We start from the raw sequence: 19,385 nt of genomic DNA, 5'->3' as shown, positions 1-19,385 counted from the left end.
TAGAATCAAGCTTGAGCACGGTTTTCCTTTAAATCAAATTTAGGGGTTAGCACAATTTGATTAAAGATAGTTTTGGTTAATTTCATATTATTTACTCAATCACATGCTTGTTTTATTGATAATAACTTTTAGAAAATGATTTTTAAAAATGAATTTATTTTTAGAAAATTAATTTTTTAGTGTTTGTATGATTTTTCATAAAATTATAATGGCCTAAATTTTTAAATGTCGAAAAATGAAAAAAATTTGAAATTAAAAATTGGGATGTTTTGGGAAGTTAAACCGAGAGGTTTTCAAAAATGAATTATGCATGATTTTCGAAATTAGATCTAGTCGGTTGGATAGGGAATTAGTCAGAAACAAGAGATTGGATTAATTAACTTGCGAACCCATATGGATTAGTTGAACTAATTTTTAAAATTTTAATTAATTTTTAATGATTTTTAATTGAACTAGTTAGACTAGTGAATCGGTGGTCTGACCGATTTAACCACAAGTCTAGTTTTAAAAACCTTCGTATCGAGTTGATTTTATAATTCATTAATTGTAGTTAATAATTAGTAGTTAGTTTAAATTAGTTGGGGAATAAAGAAATTAGAATATTGAGATATGGACTATTTTATAAAAAAGGATAAAATTTTAGTGGTAAATGTCTTATGCTTAACAGATAGAATTAGTTACGGAAGGAGTCCTTAATACGTTATTAAACCAAAGGTACCTTGGCAATATATCCATTAGATGGTTTTGCTTGGAGGAAATGGTTGAGTCTCTTATTTCTCACGATTTTACAAATCCATTTATGATCAAAACTCTATCTTTTATTCAATATCATTTAATCAAGTTTTGTAGGTAAGATTTTCACTAAAAATTCTCATTTTTTCAGTTCTTGAAAGGATAATTTCTCATTTTTCTTTCCATTTCCTTATTTTCGTGAAAAACATTGTTAATAGGAAGGGGTTTGATTCTTGAGTTTTCTAGATTACAATCGTTTAGGTAATGTAATTTTTCGTCATCTCCTCTTTATTTTAACTCTCAAAATTTTGTTTTAAACATTTTCATTAGAGAGAGATTTTGTGTCTTCTTGTTGATTTTAGGATAGGATAACACCCCTCACCCGTCCTTGATGCTAGAATCGGGTTATGGGTTGCTACAGTAAAAGAAACAGAATAGGAACATGTGAAATTAAATCAAGATTCATCCAAACATTCATTAAATCTCAATCATTCGAACAAAACATGTTTTGCATATAAGTTTAGTTTTAAATCGAGCTTACGAAAGCTCTAAAATCAATTCAGAAGCAACAGGGACTAATTCGAAACTTTTTACAAATTAAAAGGAAAAGATGTAAAATAGGGCTTACATAGTTGTGTGGTCAAGTCGTGTATTCTAACCATGTAAAAGATTGAAGCCATGTAAATATGAGTCACACAGTCTTGTATCCAGAATGTGTAACTTACTAAGACTATGTGGACCAAAGTATATAAATTCAACAAAAGTCACACAGCCGTGTGGATGAGCCGTGTAACTAACTAGTGTCGTGTCATAAATCATGCACTTTAGATACCTGTGGCACACGACCGTGTCACCAAACCGTGTGTGATACATAGTCATGTGATAACCCGTGTGACCTAAATTCACTCCATTTAAGCCATGTTTCAATCAATTCAAAGAGGTAATTCGCAAATGCATAAAATGATACTATACAATCATGTTCAATTCACATCTCCAAACCAAACATAAACATGGAATAGTTCAACCTAAAAGTGCCTAACCAATATGTCATTTTGACACCATCACAAACAAATTCCAAATCTTAGCCAAACATCCAACAATTATAAAACCACCATGGTTCAATTGTAAAGTTCAACCATACATATAAGCATATATATTACAATTGTGCATTTTACCATTCCAAACACTACCTTTTAACAAACTTAAAACATGCCTTAACACAAACCAATATTGACCATATAAATCTCAAGCAAACAACTAACCTTATAACATATAAAATGCATCCAAGCCTTAATTTCCATACAATCATACATGATTTAGAACATAAAATATATCTAGTAAGCAACCATTCATCAAAGCATTACCATTTCATAATCTTTCATGATTCAAGGATAAGCACACATCAACTAAACATCCTTATACCATTCATTACATCAACATGCCAAATAGCCTTTAAGAACAACATTACTTATGACCCAAATCCAACTTTACAACTTCATTACTTAAACTTCAAAATACATTATCTCAAGACACAACCTATATACACATCATATAATCATTCAAAATAAAAACCACATTTAAGAACCAAAGTATCAACATTCATGATTGACCAAAACTGAATCACCTATATACAGGCCACAAAATTGAACTTTAAACGATTAAAAGCTTACCGAAACAACAACATGATAGTGTGAGCTTCTTGACAATCCACCTGACACGTTCTGCAAGTCAGTAGTATACAGAGAAAAAGGAAACAATGGAGTAAACATTACAAATGCTTAGTAAGTTCTTTGGTACTAAAACAACATCCTACCTCATTTTACGATGAAACACAACAAGCTATTTAACTGGATAATTTTTGTGGCGCTCCAAGCTCAGCCGGAACGGACTGACCCAAATCTGGAACGTCACATTAGCCACTTATGTGACTCTCCTTACTGGTCAACCAAACACACCATAAAACCAACCATCACACCATCAAATCATGCCTAATCAAGAACATTTAGACATACCAACCTAAATCATGCTTCGACTAACATAATACAACAAAATATAAACAGAGGTAAAATCATCATTTTACACATTAGAAGCAAAAGTCGTAATTCATGAAATTTGATTTATTTAGTGTCTTGGACATTTTATTTGAAACCATTTTTGAAAAATGCAGCTTTAAACGACATTTAAAACTCATTTAATTGCAAAACGAAGTTTAAGGACTAAATCATAAATTTAGCAAAATATCCAGATAAACCATTTTAAGAAATTGAAATTAACATATTGAAATTTAATGTTTAAATCCATGTGATGTAAATTTTCGAAGCGTTTAGTGGTGTTTAAGGCCTCTAAATTTATTGTGTAAAGATTAAGACTTATTTACAATAGATTCAGAACATGCCCAAAACTCTCTGAACGTCGTGTCGCGACCACGCGATTCTCACATCGCCACATCGAGCCCTTTTTGCGAAATCCTATACAGCTCACCGTGACATTTACTAAGAAAAGTGTAGAAAAATTGTAGCATTTGCACTAGGCTTTTTGACACTAAAGTATATATACCAAATCGAGATTTCATGCTATTTTCCCTATTTTAACATGTTATATAACTTACATAAAACATGTTAATCATGCTTAACTACACAAAATCATTCATTAACATGCTTTGGTATCCAAATCAACCACCTATGCTTCATGCTTTTCTAAAGTCTCAAATCAGATTACTCAACATACCAAATTTGCATATAAGACAACTTAAAGTGCAATAGATGTACATATCTTGCCATTTGGTTATTTTGCACATGTCCAAGCCTTCAACATATCATTTAATCTATTTTAACCATAAATCAATAAATCACATGATGATACTCAACAATTAAACTAAGCATTCATCTAGAATACATCATGCAATCATCCAAGCAATTAAAACATCCACCAAAACAATTATAAAAGTCCTTAATCAATCCATGGAAAATCCATTTACAAATCCAAAACAAAAGTAAAGTCTAGTCCCTCAAATTTAAACCCACATTGTCATCCCTTATGAACTAAAAACCATCTCACATGCACAATCAAAATGCCTTTGCCTTTGGATCACCACCTTGCTCACCTCACCACTCCACACAAACTATTTCTATACAAAATTAGACACAAAAGAGTGTGAGCTTCACCAAGATCAGTGAGTATTCAAGATGGTACAATAAATCATAAACACAGGAGTTAAAACAAGCATGCTAAACATACTTATCACATAGCATCATCAAATACCATACCATACCATAATGATGCATTGACAACTTGTGAGGATGAAAATGCATATCAAATACTCTTATTGGATATACGGATCTCCATCACACCATGACTCAAAAGAGTTTACATGTCCCAAGTAAGTGTAGCATGAAGCTAACACTCTCCAACATACCAACATGTCCCATGAATGGAGTAATGATCTACATTCCTTTATCCCTCCACATGTCCCAATAACAAAACATATAAATAAGTAATCAAATCCTATGGCATGCAAACTATATCCAATGTTTTCAAAGGTTCAAAAGGCCAATATATCCATAACACTCATACATTTTTTGTTTTATGCACATTCACACTTTATAATCTTTTACCATGTTCAAACAATTAACACATGTTCATATATTACACTACAAGTGCTAAAATTTTGCTCATTGAGCCAAATTCACTTTCATATTAGAGGTTGTGCATAATACCAGCTATCCATAAGGAATATTCAAAATATATATAATCACATCACACACTTGAGCATTCCACAACACAAATAAACTTGTTTATCAACTAATCAAAGCTTAAGTAAGAACACTTACTTTTAGGACTTAGATTTGACAATTTTGATCACTAAGCCCTCTTTAACTCACTATTTTGTGCATTAACTATAGCACACAAGATCACTCACCTTAACAACTAGCTTCCACAACAAAGCTCAAGTTAGTTTTTGTTTGCCTTTGTCCTTGCTTGTAGAGGCTCCTAAATGAGTTGACACTTTACAAACACATCAAACACATTACAAAGGCATTACAAACAACAACAAACAAGATTAATTAATTCTGGAATCACATATTAAAGCCTCTAGATCTCTATACCGAAAACTTAGCTAGTTTTGTCGAAAATATGATTTCACCACTCAAATCTTGTTTCTAAACCTTAATTTTGATCCTAATCTTCCTAAATATCATCTAATTAAATATTTAAACCTTCAATTTTTTCAATCACATGGATTTCATTTTTCGAAAAAATCAAGCTAAAAGAGCTTTAGAGTGAAGAGATCATCCAAATCTTTCAATATTACTTACAGATTTATTAAATTAGGATTAAAAACCTTCTAATAGGATAAAAAAAGTTGAAACTAGTTTTGAAACAATACTTTAACTTGATAAAATAAGATTCACCATTTTCAAGCTTAAAATCAATGTAAAATCAATTAATCTATTGAAATCATAATTTAATTGATTAAAACTCGATTTGAAATAGCAACACACTCCATTTGGTTAAGAAAATTCATAATGCTACCTTAATTTTGCAAAATTGATGAGCTATAGAGCTAATTCGAGTTTGAACGTCTGAAGAACTTTAGAGAAATTGAGGTTGAAAACTTAAGTATTCTTTGATATTGAAAGAAGATTTTGTGTTTGGAGATCTTGAAAAAAAAAGGATGAACTAATTTCGAGAGAAAAACAAGAATTCGTGTTTGGAAAATTTTTTGAAGAGATGAAGAATGAGAGAGAAGGAGACGATGGGTGGTTTAAATAACCAACCAAATTTTAAAAATTGGGCATTTTCCCCTTTGACCACCTACAGTTTCCTCAATTTTCCAAATTGGTCATTGTTTTTCAATTAAAACTAAATTTGAAATTATTTTCAAATCAAATCTCATTTTTAAAATTCATTTTAACCAAATTAATTCCCAAACAGTTAATATTTGTAACACCCCAAACCCGGCCAAGACGATATGGCTGAATCTGGTGATGTCTCAAGGAATGAGTTTTGAAAACAGTGTTTTTTCGATAAATCATCCAAGTTTTATAGCTATTACTAATAACGTTATTTAATCAATTCACTTATGAAAACAATATTTATAGCGGAGCTTCTAAAACTGTTATATTTTGAAAAAAATCCAGTTTGTACTTTTGGGAAAAACCTTTGATTTTGTAAAATCGTAATTTTAGTCCAACGTCGCTATAAAAGTTAAAACATAACCAAAACCAAATAAAAATTTAAACAGTCCAAAGAGTACAATTAATCCCGAATAACCTTTAAAGTAAATAAGCCAAACCCTTAATTAGCTCAGTTCGTGGACTAGTGGTCACCGCAAGACTCTGCCGCGCTGATCCACCTAAATCTGTGGATTACTTGAACAGAACAAACAACAGATGTGAGTTTACGTAAACTCAGTATGCAACCCACAGAAATTAACTATAAAAGCATACAAATTTAGACATATAGTCAGAAGCAGATACAGTTCCAGATTTAGAATCAGATCCAGATTCAGTTTATAGATACAAATATGCATAAGTGCTACCTGCATCATCTACACACCATCTCCGACCATCCCATCACACCATGTGGGGGTTTAAAACACCCACCCATCCTTACACACTACATTGTGCCTTTAAGACACGTATCAGAATGTATATGCAGCCAAGCTTCTAGAATATAGGCGATTAACGCCTATCAGATACTTCCTCCATACATATAAACCCCCATCCCAATAACAGATACAGAAATCAGATATAGATATAACATGCTCAACATGCTTAATATAGATATTAGATACACATACATCAATATATATTCAAGCATACATTTAGTATCCTACATGGTTCAGTCTATCAGAATATTTTAACATACAATTTAGGGTATAGTTATCCCTTACCGACCCTACAATAGGCTCACAGTCGATCGAGGTGACTTGTGCGACCCTAGGAAAGATTACAAAAACATGGGCCCAGATACCCGTGTGACCCACACGCCCAGATTGGCATTGCCTGTGTGGACCACAAGGCCTGGCCAAAGAATTTAAACGCCCGTGTGGGCCCACATGCCCATGTAGCCCACACGCCCAACTCGGCCTAGCCCGTGTAGCCCACACGGCCACACTTAAGCCACCACAAGGCTGTGTGTTACGCACGGCCATGCCTTCGTCGACCACACGGTCGTGTTCTCGCATACGGCCTACCAAAGAGGTGACCACACGCCCGTGTGGCATCGACATTAGGGTTTTATGACCTTTGTCGATGATTGTTTTTCTGTATTTCAAGAACAGACTTAGTATCATTTAAAGTAAAAACACTCCTGAGGCCAACCGCACCTAAAAATCAGAATACGCAACACTCAAATTTAGTCAATACTTACGAACTTTAATGAAATTAACCCATAATTAGAACTTCATAACACCCAACACGTATTCATAGACTTACCGATAACGAAAACCCCTAACGTTCAAATTGCTACAAGAGTTCCCACAGATTCTCGTCCTTCCCCTAGGCCAAGAATAAAAAGAACAATCACCATCAAAACACTAGCCACGAAACATTAAGATTTTACTTACAAAAAACTTACCGAATGAATACCACCAAAAATAGCATAAAATAAGGCATAATGGAAAAACCGAAAAGAGAGAAAACCAAGAAAAATTCAGTAAAGGAGCAGGGAAACTAAACATCAAGAAGAGAGATAAATTTTTGAGAACAAAAGATAAAAATAAAACCTGATTTAGTTATTAGGATTTCCCTCAAATTCCACCCCACAATCCTACTAACAACCATTACTTAAAATCTTATTTCTACCGATACTCTCTCAAGCAACTAGTAAAAATTAATACCCATGCCTGCGCAGAGATTCGAACATAAGACTCTTCAATCATACAAACTCATTACCACTTGCACCAGCAGACTCATTCTAATATGAAATTACAGGTAATTAGTAATAAGCCCACTGAACAGAGGTAAGGCTTAAATCTAAAATTAACAAAATTTGGCAAATGTGAGACTTGAACCCGATGCCTCACACATACACACCTAGAGCATTTAACCACTGAAGCAGATACACAGTTATGTCAGATTCTATAAAAGTAGAAATAAGTGATTTGGGGCATTACAACTCTACCCCTAAAAGAAATTTCGACCTTGAAATTTTCCTGATTAGAACAGATGAGGATACTGCTAACACATCGAGTCTTCAGGTTCCCACATGGCCTCCTGAGTACCATGATTCCGCTATAGAACCTTTAGTAACGGAATGGATTTCCTCTTCAGAGTCTTAACATCATGCTCCAAAATCTGAACTGGCTCCTCCACAAAAGTTAAGTCTGGTCTAACCTCGATCTCCTCAAAAGGAACAATGTAAGATGGATTAGACCGATACCGGCTCAACATCGAAATGTAAAATACATCAACGATATAGTCTAACTCTAGAGGTAGCTCCAACTGATAAGTGATCGATCCCACATGCTTCAGAATCCGATACGGCCCAATAAACCTAGGGCTCAGCCTGCCCTTACGACCAAATCTCAGAACCTTCTTCCACAGAGAAACCTTAAAAAACATAAAGTCCCCCACAGAGTACTTAATATCATGCCTCTTCAGATCCGCATAAGACTTCTGCCTATCAAAAGCCGCTTTCAGACGATCCCGAATCAGCCTAACCTTATCTTCTGTCTCATAAACCAACTCAGGACCCAAAATTTGACGTTCACCCAACTCAGTCTAACACAACAGAGTACGACACTTAAGACTATATAACACCTCGTAAGGTGCCATCTGAATGCTAGCCTAGAAACTGTTATTGTAAGCGAACTCAGCTAGCGACAGATAATCCTCCCAACTACTACAAAAATTAATTACACAACTTCGAAACATATCCTCCAGTATCTGAATCACCCTCTCAGATTGACCATCGGTCTGAGAATGGAATGCAGTACTGAAGTCGAATCTTGAACCCAGAGCCTCGTGTAATTTCTTTCAGAATTAAGATGTGAAGCGAGGATTTCTATTAGAAATGATCGAAACAGGCACCTCATGCAGTCTCACAATCTCAAAAATATAGAGCTTCACTAACATCTGTAAAGAATAGTCTGTCCGAACCTGAATGAAGTGAGTAGACTTGGTCAATCAATCCATAATGACCCAAACAGAGTCCTTCTTAGTGGGTGTCAATGGCAACCCACTAACGAAGTCCTTCGTCACACGTTCTCATTTCCATAAGGAAATCTTGACTGACTGAAAAAACTCGAAGGCAACTGGTGCTCAGCCTTAACCTGCTGGCATGTCAAACATTGAGCCACAAAATCTGTAACCTCATGCTTCAAACTTGGCCACCAGTACTACTCACGGAGATTGCGATACATCTTATTACCACTAGGATGCATAGCATAAGGGCTACTATGCACCTCCCTCAGAATTGACTGTCTCAAATCTGAATTGTTCAGCACAGAAATCTGCCCTCAGAAACATAGAACTCTATTACTATTCAACCCAAAATTCGAAGTGCTGCCACTTTCAACCTGACGAAATCACAAACCCAGAGACTTATCCCTCGTCTGTTTAATACGAATCTGATCAATCCAAGTTGGCTTAACTTGCAATTCAGCTAACAAACTCCCATATTTGAATAGACTAAGACGAGCGAACAACACCCTCAGATCAGTCATCGCTGTACGATTGAGAGCATCAGCTGCCACATTAGCCTTACCAGGATGGTACTCTATCGTGCAGTCATAATCCTTAAGCAACTCAATGCATCGGCGCTGCCTAAGATTTAACTCCTTCTGAGTGAGGAGGCACTTGAGGCTCTTATGATCAGTGTAGATAATACACCTCTCACTATACAGATAGCGCCTCCAAATTTTAAACGCAAAGACTATTGTAGCCAACTCGAGACCATGCGTCAGATAGTTTCCCTCATGTGTCTCAAGCTACCGGGATACATAAGTCACTATCTTACCATCTTGCATCAGCACACACCCCAAACCGACGTGCGATGCATCACTGTAGACCACAAACTCCTTACCAGATACAGGCTGTATTAGAACATGAGCCTGAATTAGAACAGACTTGAGTTTCTCAAAGCTCGTTTGTTCCGTATCGGTCCAAACAAAATGATCTCTTTTTCGCAAAAGCTTAGTCAAATGAGCTGCAATAAGAGAGAACCCCTCAACAAAGTGCCGATAATAACCCGCCAGACCTAGAAAACTGTAGATTTTAGTCACGTTCTTAGGCTGTTTCTAGTCAAGACAACCTCAATCTTTCAAGGATCAACTCAAATCCCTCCAGTAGAAACCATGTGCCCTAGAAAAGTTACCTCTCACAACCAGAAGTCGCACTTGCTCAACTTGGCGTAGAGCTGCTTTTTTCAGAGTATCTGAAGCACTACTCTAAGATGCTTATCATGCTCATCCTCAGTCTTAGAGTAAACCAGCATGTCATCGATGAAGACCATCACGAATTGATCCAGATAAGGCTGAAATATCGGTTAATCAGATCTATGAATGGGACTGGAGCATTCGTCAGACCGAAAGGCATAACTAAGAACTAGTAATGTCCTTATTGAATCCTAAATGCTATTTTATGAACATCAGTTTCCTTAACTCTCAACTGATGATACCAGATCGAAGATCAATCTTAGAAAATACTAAAACCCCTCAGAACTGATCAAACAGGTCGTCGATCCTCGAAAGCGAATACTTATTCTTCAAGGTCAACTTATCCAGTTACTGATAATCAATGCACATCCTCATGGTCCCATCATTTTTCCTAACAAACAAAATTGGTGCCTTCTACAGAGGCACACTAGGATAGATGAATCCATGATCTAGAAGTTCTTGAAGTTGAGCCTTAAGCTTCGTAATCTCTTTTTGTACCACAGGGTAAGGAACGATGGACACTGAAGCTGTACCCGGAAGAAGCTCAATCCCAAACTCAACTTCTTGATTCGAAGGAAAACCCAGTAACTCCTCAGGAAAAATATCTAAAAAATCCCTTATAGTTTTGATATCCCCAATAAAAGAGTCCCGAGAAGCAGATAGACTGATGTAAGCCAAATACACCTCACAACCTTTTTGAACTAGTTTTTTAGCCATAAGAGCGAAGATCACATTGGACAGATAATCTCGATGCTCGTTGATCACGACCACCTCTTTATCATCCTCGATTATTAGAACGATCCTCTGAGTCGTGTAGTCCAAACTAACTCAGTGCTTGACCAAGCAATCCATGCCTAGAATTAGGTCGAACTCCCCAAACTGAAGCTCTATTAGATCAGCTAGAAAAACAATCCCTTACACCTCTAACAGAACGTCTCATAGAGCTTACTGACCCAAACAAACTACCCCAACGGACTCAGTACGGTAACCTTACTAGAAGTGCTCTCAACAGAAACCCTCTCAACAGAAACCCTTAAGTTATCAGATACAGAGTTAGCTATATAGGAATGTGTAGAACCTATGACTATCAAAGCAGTATAATGTACATCAGAAATTAAGAACATATCAGTGATAACATTTAGAGCATCTTTGTCCTTTTGACGTCGAGCAGTATAAACAAGTGCAGGCTGCCTCACCTCTGTCTGACTAGCACCTCTGCCCAGTGCTCTCTGTCTACGGCCTAAACCATTACCACCCCTAGCCACTCCACGACCCTTAGGTGGTTGCTGAACTACTCTCTGAGGCTGCATAGAACCCGGAGCTTCAGCTTGCATCTAATCTGCCCACTGTGGACAGTCTTTAATAAGGTGCTCTAATGACCCACACCTTAGATAAGCCCCAATCCTCCTCCAACACTCACCCGAATGACGCCTACCACAGTTACTACACGATTGAATCCCAATAGGAGCAGTAGGGAACCTTATTCTAACTGGCCCATCGGATCTGGCCTTTTTATTAGGCTTCTGCACAGAACTAGAGGGCTCCAAATCCCTCTTGTTCTTGCCACTATCTTTGTCCCTATTCTGGCACTCTACGCGCTTAACATCCTTGGCGATCTTTGCCTTCTCAACCAAAACATCAAACTCTCTCTCCCTCTGTGGAGCAATCAGTACCCTCAAACTGTCTCTTAACCCATCCTTAAACCGAACACACCTCTCATACTCAGACGCCACTATGCCTCGAGCGTAGCGGCTCAATCTCAGAAATTCAGCCTCATACCCGGCTATTGATCTATCACCTTGCGTGAGATTCATGAACTTACGCTTACAAGCATCAACATAGCTCTCCCTCACGTACTTACTCTGGAAGGTGATATTAAAGAAGTACCAAGTTAGACAATCAGGCTGAGTACCCTCCTCAACCGTTAACCACTATTAGTATGCCTCATCGCGAAGTAAGGAGACTGCCCCCTTAAATTTTTGCTCAGAAGTACAGTCTAAGCTATTCATAATCCTCTCGGTGGCTTCCAGCCAGTACTCGGCCACACTTGGGGCGACTTTAGTGACACCACTAAATAGCTCAGTACCATTAGACCAGAGTTGGTCAATTACCGACCCATGGCCCTCAGCTCGAGAATGGGGTCTAATGACCCTCTCCAAGATCCTCAATATTGCTTGAAACAGTGTGTCATCCCTAGCCAAAAGACTCTAAGACCTAGTCTCGGTAGTAGGCGAAACTGGTGTCTTACTCGTATCCAAATTTGGTATACTTCCCAAAGAGGAAGACTCAGTTCGAGCCCCTTATGGCCTCTACCATGGCCACAAGTACCACGTCCGCAGGTTCCATGGGCACTCATAGTGTAATTCGAATTTTATGTACATTACAGAATTTTATGTACAGTAAAGAATTTTATGCATCAGTTCCAATTATTTATGAACAAATATTTTATGCATAATTTATTAGTAGTTCAGAGATGTTTTCAGAAGTTTCAGTTTCTACCTATTCAGTACAGTTTCAGAAAGTACTAACTACAACTTTTCAGAACAGTTTAATTTAAATACAAATATACTTACTTAGATCGACGTCTGAGACTTGGTGTACCACATATTTCCTCAATTATTCAAATCATTTAAAAGAAACCAATTCTTTTTGGAACACAATTTTGGAACCCAAAATTCATAGCCAAGTTTTGCAAGCTGTCTCTGATACCACGAAATGTAACACCCCAAACCTGGCCTAGACGATATGGCCGAATCTAGTGATGTCCCAAGGAATGAGTTTTGAAAACAGTGTTGTTTCGATAAATCATTCATGTTTTATACTGATAACGTTATTTAATCAAGTCACTTACCAAAACAATTTTTGCAGTGAAGCTTTTAAAGCTGTTATATTTTGAAAAAAATCCAGTTCGTACTTTCGGGAAAAACCTTTGATTTTGTAAAATTGTAATTTTAGTCAACCGTTGCTGTAAAAGTTAAAACATAACTAGAACCAAATAAAAATTTAAACTATCCAAAAAGTCTAGTTAATACAAAATTCCCGAAATAACCTTTAAAGTAAATAAGCCAAACCCTTAATTAGCTCAGTTTGTGAACTAGTGGTCACCATAAGAGTCTGCTGTACCGATCTGCCTACATTTGTAGATTACCTGAAAGAACAAAAAATAGATGTGAATTTACATAAACTCAGTGTGCAACCCACAAAAATTAAGCATACAACCATACAAATTTAGACACATAGTCAGAAGCGGATACAGTTCTAGATTCAGAATCAGATCTAGATTCAGGTTACAGATACAAATATGCATAAGTCCTACCCCCATCCTCTACACACCATCTTTGACCATCCCATCACACCATTTGGGGTTTGAAACACCCACCCATCCTTATACACCACATTGTGCCATTAAGACATGTATCAGAATGTATATGCAGCCAAGCTCCTAGAATATAAGCGATTAACGCCTATTAGATACTTCCTCCATATATATAAACCCCCACCCCAATAACAGATACGGAAATCAAATGCAAATTTAACATGCTTAACATGCTTAATACAAATATTAGATACACATACATCAATATATATTCAGGCATACATTTAATATCCTACACAGTTTAGTCTATCAGAATGTTTTAGCATACAATTTAGGGTATAGTTAGCCCTTACTAACCGTACAGTAGGCCCACAGTCAATCGAGGCGACCCGTACAACCCTAGGAAAGATTACAAAAACATGGGCCCACATGCCCGGTGGGCCCATACATTTAGATTGGCCTTGCCCGTGTGTCGCACACGCCTAGGTTGGCCTTGTCAGTGTGTCCCACATGGCTTGGCCCAAGAATCCACATGCTAGTGTGTCATCCCGTGTGGGCCTATGCACCCAACTCAGCTAGCCCGTGTGGCCCATATGGCCACACTCGATCCACCACAAGGCCATGTGTTGTGCACGGCCATACTTTCTTTGACAACACGGCCATGTTCTCGCACACAGCCTACCACACAAAAACCACGCACACGTGTTGCATCGATAGTAAGGTTTTTCAGCTTTCACCGACGATCATTTTTCTGCGTTTCGGGAAGACACTTGGTATCGTTTGGAGCAAAAACACTCCTGAGGCCAACTGCACCTAAAAATTAGAATACCCAACACTCAAATTCAATCAATAATTATGAACTTTAACGAAATTAACCCACAATCTGAACTTCACAATATCCAACACGTATTCATAAACTTACCGATAACGAAAACCCCTAACGTTCAGATCGCTACAAGAGTTCCCACTGATTCTCGCCCTTCCCCTAGGCCAAGAATAAAAAGAACAATCACCATCAAAACACTAGCCACGAAATGTTAGGATTTTCCCTACACAAAACTTACCGAATGAACACCACCAAAAATAGCACAAAGTTAGGTGTAATGGAAAAACCATAAAGAGAGAAAACCAAGAAAAATTCAGCAGAGGAGTAGTGAAACTAAACGTCAAGAAGAGAGATAAATTTTTGGGAACAAAAGATAAAAATAAAAGTTGATTTAGTTATTAGGATTTCCCCTAAATTCCTCCCCACAATCCCACTAACAACCATTACTCAAAATCCCATTTCTACCGAAACTCTCTCAAGCAATTGAGTAAAAATTAATACCCATTCCTCTGCAAGGATTCAAACATTGGACCCCCCAAACACACAGACTCCCTTACAACTTGAACTAGCAAGTTCATTATTATATAAAATTACAGGCAATTAGTAATAAGCCCACTAAACAGAGGTAAGGCTTAAATCCAAAATTAATAAAATTTGGCAAAGGTGAGACTAGAACCCAAGACCTCACACACACACCAGAGCACTTAACCACTGAAGCAGATACACAGTTATGTCAGATTCTACAGAAGCAGAAATAAGTTATTCGGGGCATTACAACTCTATCTCCTAAAAGAAATTTTGACCTCGAAATTTACCTAATCAGAACGTATGAGTCTACTGCTGATGCATCGAGTCCTCAAGTTCCTACGTGGCCTCCTCAGTAACATGATTCCGTCACAGAACCTTCACTAACGGAATAGATTTCCTCCTCAGAGTCTTAACATCACACTCCAAAATCTGAACTGGCTCCTCCTCAAAAGTTAAGTTCGGTCTAACCTTGATCTCCTCAAGAGGAACAATATGAGATGAATCAAATCGATACCGCCTCAACATCGAAACGTGGAATACATCATGGATACGGTCTAACTCTGGAGGTAACTCTAACTGATAAGAGACGATCCCACACGCTTCAGAATCCAATACGGCCCAATAAACCTAGGGCTCAGCTTCTCCTTAAGACCGAATATCAGAACCTTTTTCCACGGAGAAACTTTAAGACTCACTCCTCTTCAGATCCGCATAAGACTTTTGCCCATCAGAAATCACCTTCAAACTATCCCGAATCAGCCTAACCATGTCTTTGGTCTCAGAAACCAAATCAGGACCCGAAATCCAACGTTCACCCAACTCAGTCCAACACAATAGAGTATGACACTTACGACCATATAACACCTCATAAGTTGCTATCTGAATGCTAGCCTGAAAATTGTTATTGTAATCAAACTCAGCTAACGGCAGATAATCCTCCCAACTTCCACGAAAATCAATCACACAACTCTGAAACATATCCTCTAGTATCTAAATCACCCTCTCAGATTGACCATCTATCTGAGGATGGAACGCAGTACTGAAGTCAAATCTCGAGCCCATAGCCTAGTGTAATTTCTTCTAGAACCGAGATGTGAAGCGATGATCTATATAAGAAATGATCAAAACAGGCACCCCATGCAATCTCAATATCTCAGAAATATAGAGCTTCGCTAACTTCTGCAGATAATAGTTCATCTGAACCAAAATAAAGTAAACAGACTTGGTTAATTGATCCAGGATGACCCAAATAGAGTCCTTCATAGTGGGTTTCAAGGGCAATACACTAACGAAGTCCACCGTTACATATTCTCATTCCATAAGAGAATTTTAACTGGCTGCAACAAACCCAAAGGCAACTGGTGCTCAGCCTTAACCTGCTAACACGTCAAACATCGAGCCACAAAATCTGTAACCTCATGCTTCAAACCCGACCACCAGTACAACTCATAGAGATCACAGTACATCTTATTACCACCGGGATGCATAGCATAAGGGCTACTATGCGCCTCTCTCAGAATTCATTATCTCAAAATTGAATCGTTCGAGACAGAAATCTGCCCTCAGAAACACAAAACTCCATCACTATTCAACCAAAAATCTGAAGTGTTGCCACTCTCAACCTGACGAAACCACAAACCTAGAAACTCATCCCTTATCTGTTTAACATGAATATGATCAATCCAAGTCGGCTTAACCTGGAACTCAGCTAACAAACTCCCATCATCGAACATACTAAGACGAGCGAACATTGCCTTCAGATCAGTCATCACTCTACGACTGAGAGCATCGGATACCACATTAACCTTACTAGGATGGTACTCTTTTGTCCAGTCATAATCCTTAAGCAACTCAATCCATCGACTCTGCCTATGATTTAACTCCTTCTGAGTGAGGAGGTACTCGAGGCTCTTATGATTATTGTAAATAATACACCTTTCACTATACAAATAATGCCTCCAAATTTTGAACACAAAGACCACCTCAGCCAACTCGATACCATGCGTCGGATAGTTTCCCTCATTTATCTTAAGCTGTCGAGACGCATAAGCCACCACTTTACCATCTTGCATCAGCACACTCCCCAAAATAACGTGAAACGCATCACTGTTGTAACATCCCAAACTCGGCCCAGACGTTATGGCCGAATCTGAAGTGCCACATTGAAGTTAAAAATCCATGTTTCGTTTTAGTGCTTTAAAAACTGACTTTTGTTAAGCTAACAAAGTGAATGGAAGCTGGGCACCAGGTAGGAATCCGTAACAGAGGAGGTGAGCCATGAAGGCTACTTAAGTACCAAGCTCTTCGAATGGATCCAATCTTAGACATGCCCACAACCATTGCCACACTTAGTTAAATCGAGTTGTAATTTATTTAAGTTGAAATCTTTGATAAATCAGATAATCGTGGCGTGGTGTTATTTTGAAAACAATTATCATTTTGAAATCACGTCCTAAGTTTAGCCCATTTATTAACAAACAGATTAAAGTTATTAAAAATAAAATAATCCTAGAAAAAAAGAAAATCAAGTCGAAATGGCCTTATTACAACCCAAAAATAAATAATAAATAAAGCAGACTTAATGAAAACCAAACACTTATTCAAAAGCCCAAAGGCGATCACCGTGGCCACTCTGAATCCCCTCTAGCTCCAAGTCCCCAAATCAAGGCTCACCTGCAAGGTTAAGGAAAGGGGGTGAGTTTGGAAACTCAGTGTGCAACAAGCCCCTTTCAGAGCCCAAAACAATATCAGCCTGCTGGGCCTAAGCCCAAAGCCAATCTCAACATATACTGGGCTGATGCCCTTTCATATATCATATCACTAGGCTGAAGCCTTTCGTTTAACGGTTACTGGCCCGTAGGCCTATTTCATTATCACAAGTAATGTTAATGAAAGAATGAATGCAAGCCCATTTGGGGAGACTACTCGACCCACCATCCGCTACTCTCCACCTGTACCAACTAACACACCATGTGGGGAATAACTCAACCCACCCAACCAACACACCACTGGCAGCATAACTGCTTTATCATATAACTGGAGGCCTAGCCTCTTTTAATAACTGGGGCAAAGCCCTTTTCAATAAACTAGGGCATAGGCCCTTTTCAATAAACTGGGGCATAAGCCCTTTTCAATAAACTGGGGCATAGCCCTTTTGCACTTCCTCCATCCATATAAAAACCAAACCCAATGCATTTATGATTACATCATGTGCATTTCATACATATCATGTCCATATCATACATATCATGTGCATATCATATCAATCATGTATATCATATCTCACATATCAAATTTACAAATAAACCCTAGGGGTATAATGGTCATTTTTACCTAGGGGCGAAACAGTCATTTTCATATTATAAAGTTAATTTCATAATTTTACCAAATATTAGGGTTTTCCATGTTCATTATTAGTTACAAACCATTCTTATGTTTTAAACAGCGATTTTGGCCCATTTTAAGCGAAACTGAGTTATTGGGCCAAAAACCCCTAATGGGCCCTACTTAGCTGATTTTGTCATCTAAGCCCATTTAGCCTAAATTCCATAATGTTGTTACCCATCTTAATGGGCAATTTAACAGGTTTTCATTTTCTACCAATTTTACCCAAATGGGCCCGAAAGCCCATTGGGCCCAATTTCATCCCTTCGAGGCCCAACTTATCGTAATGCCAAAAATCGTGCTCTTACCCGTTCCAACGTTCCCGATCATCAACTTAGCAAATCTAACTAACCAATGAGTGTTCGCTTGCTCACAAGTCTTCGAAATGCCAGAATTTTGACATTTCGGCTTTTCGGTATTTATCATTCTAAGCTATGAAAAAGGGTTCGATACACACCTATTTTGCGATATTCCTCGACGAGATCTCCTACACGATTTCTCCTATAATCAACCGTTAATATATCAGCTCACAATAATTAAACCAAATCGAGAACCATCTAATATCAACACTTACACATTCGACCACCCTCCATAATGGCCTTAAGAACCTTACATTTGCCGAAATCGATGACTAGCTCTAGCCACTCCGATGATCCAAACTAATCCAAGTCGACCCTATGCCTCGCTGCTCTTCCACTAAACAAACCATAAAAAGATTAAAAGAAAAGCCCAATAAGGCTTCTACCCATATTCGGCCATTTCCCTAAACTATAGAGGTTTCGGCTTTTTGTCAACATTTTCCATAGGAATCATTTAGAGTTCGAGCACTTACCACAGTCTCTCTTCTTGAATTCGTCTATGCCTAGAAGATAAAGGGATTGGTCACCAAAAAGTGAAAAGAAAAATATGTTTGCTGGTCAACAAGAAATCGGCACCACCTAGCTTCACAGATTTCGGCTTTTGCGGTATTTCGGCAGAAGTAGAGGTAAGGGAAAGAAACAGTAGATGAATGGAGGGAAGTAGTGGGCTGGTTTGGAAGAAGGAAAAGGAAGAAAAGATGAGAGGAGAGATGGTAGATTCGATTGAAAAAGAAAAAGGAGAGAAAAGACTACACCAAAAAAAGAAAACAGCACACCCTAATTCCTATTGCCGAAAATCCCTAACTAAAAACCCCTCTGCCGAAATCCCCTCTCTAATCCCCTCAATTCAGCTAAGCT

At 37.8% G+C, this 19,385-nt stretch overlaps 1 protein-coding gene across 1 annotated transcript; it reads right to left on the bottom strand.

The window, feature by feature from the left end:
• Positions 1–16,346: 16,346 nt before the first annotated feature.
• On the bottom strand, positions 16,347–16,856 carry LOC108477896 (uncharacterized). Its single transcript, XM_017780369.1, has one exon. It carries the CDS (start codon positions 16,854–16,856, stop codon positions 16,347–16,349), a length of 510 nt encoding a protein of 169 aa, XP_017635858.1.
• Positions 16,857–19,385: the final 2,529 nt, after the last annotated feature.

Source organism: Gossypium arboreum, chromosome 3 (genome assembly GCF_025698485.1).
Source record: "Gossypium arboreum isolate Shixiya-1 chromosome 3, ASM2569848v2, whole genome shotgun sequence".
In the NCBI taxonomy this organism is placed as follows: Eukaryota; Viridiplantae; Streptophyta; class Magnoliopsida; order Malvales; family Malvaceae; genus Gossypium; species Gossypium arboreum.
Note: the sequence above shows the minus strand (reverse complement) of the source record. Positions and strands in the feature narration are given on the sequence as shown.

Coding starts and splice junctions, on each gene's coding strand:
- LOC108477896 (XM_017780369.1), bottom strand. CDS start 16,856: ATGCAAGATGGTAAAGTGGTGGCTTATGCGTCTCGACAGCTTAAGATA.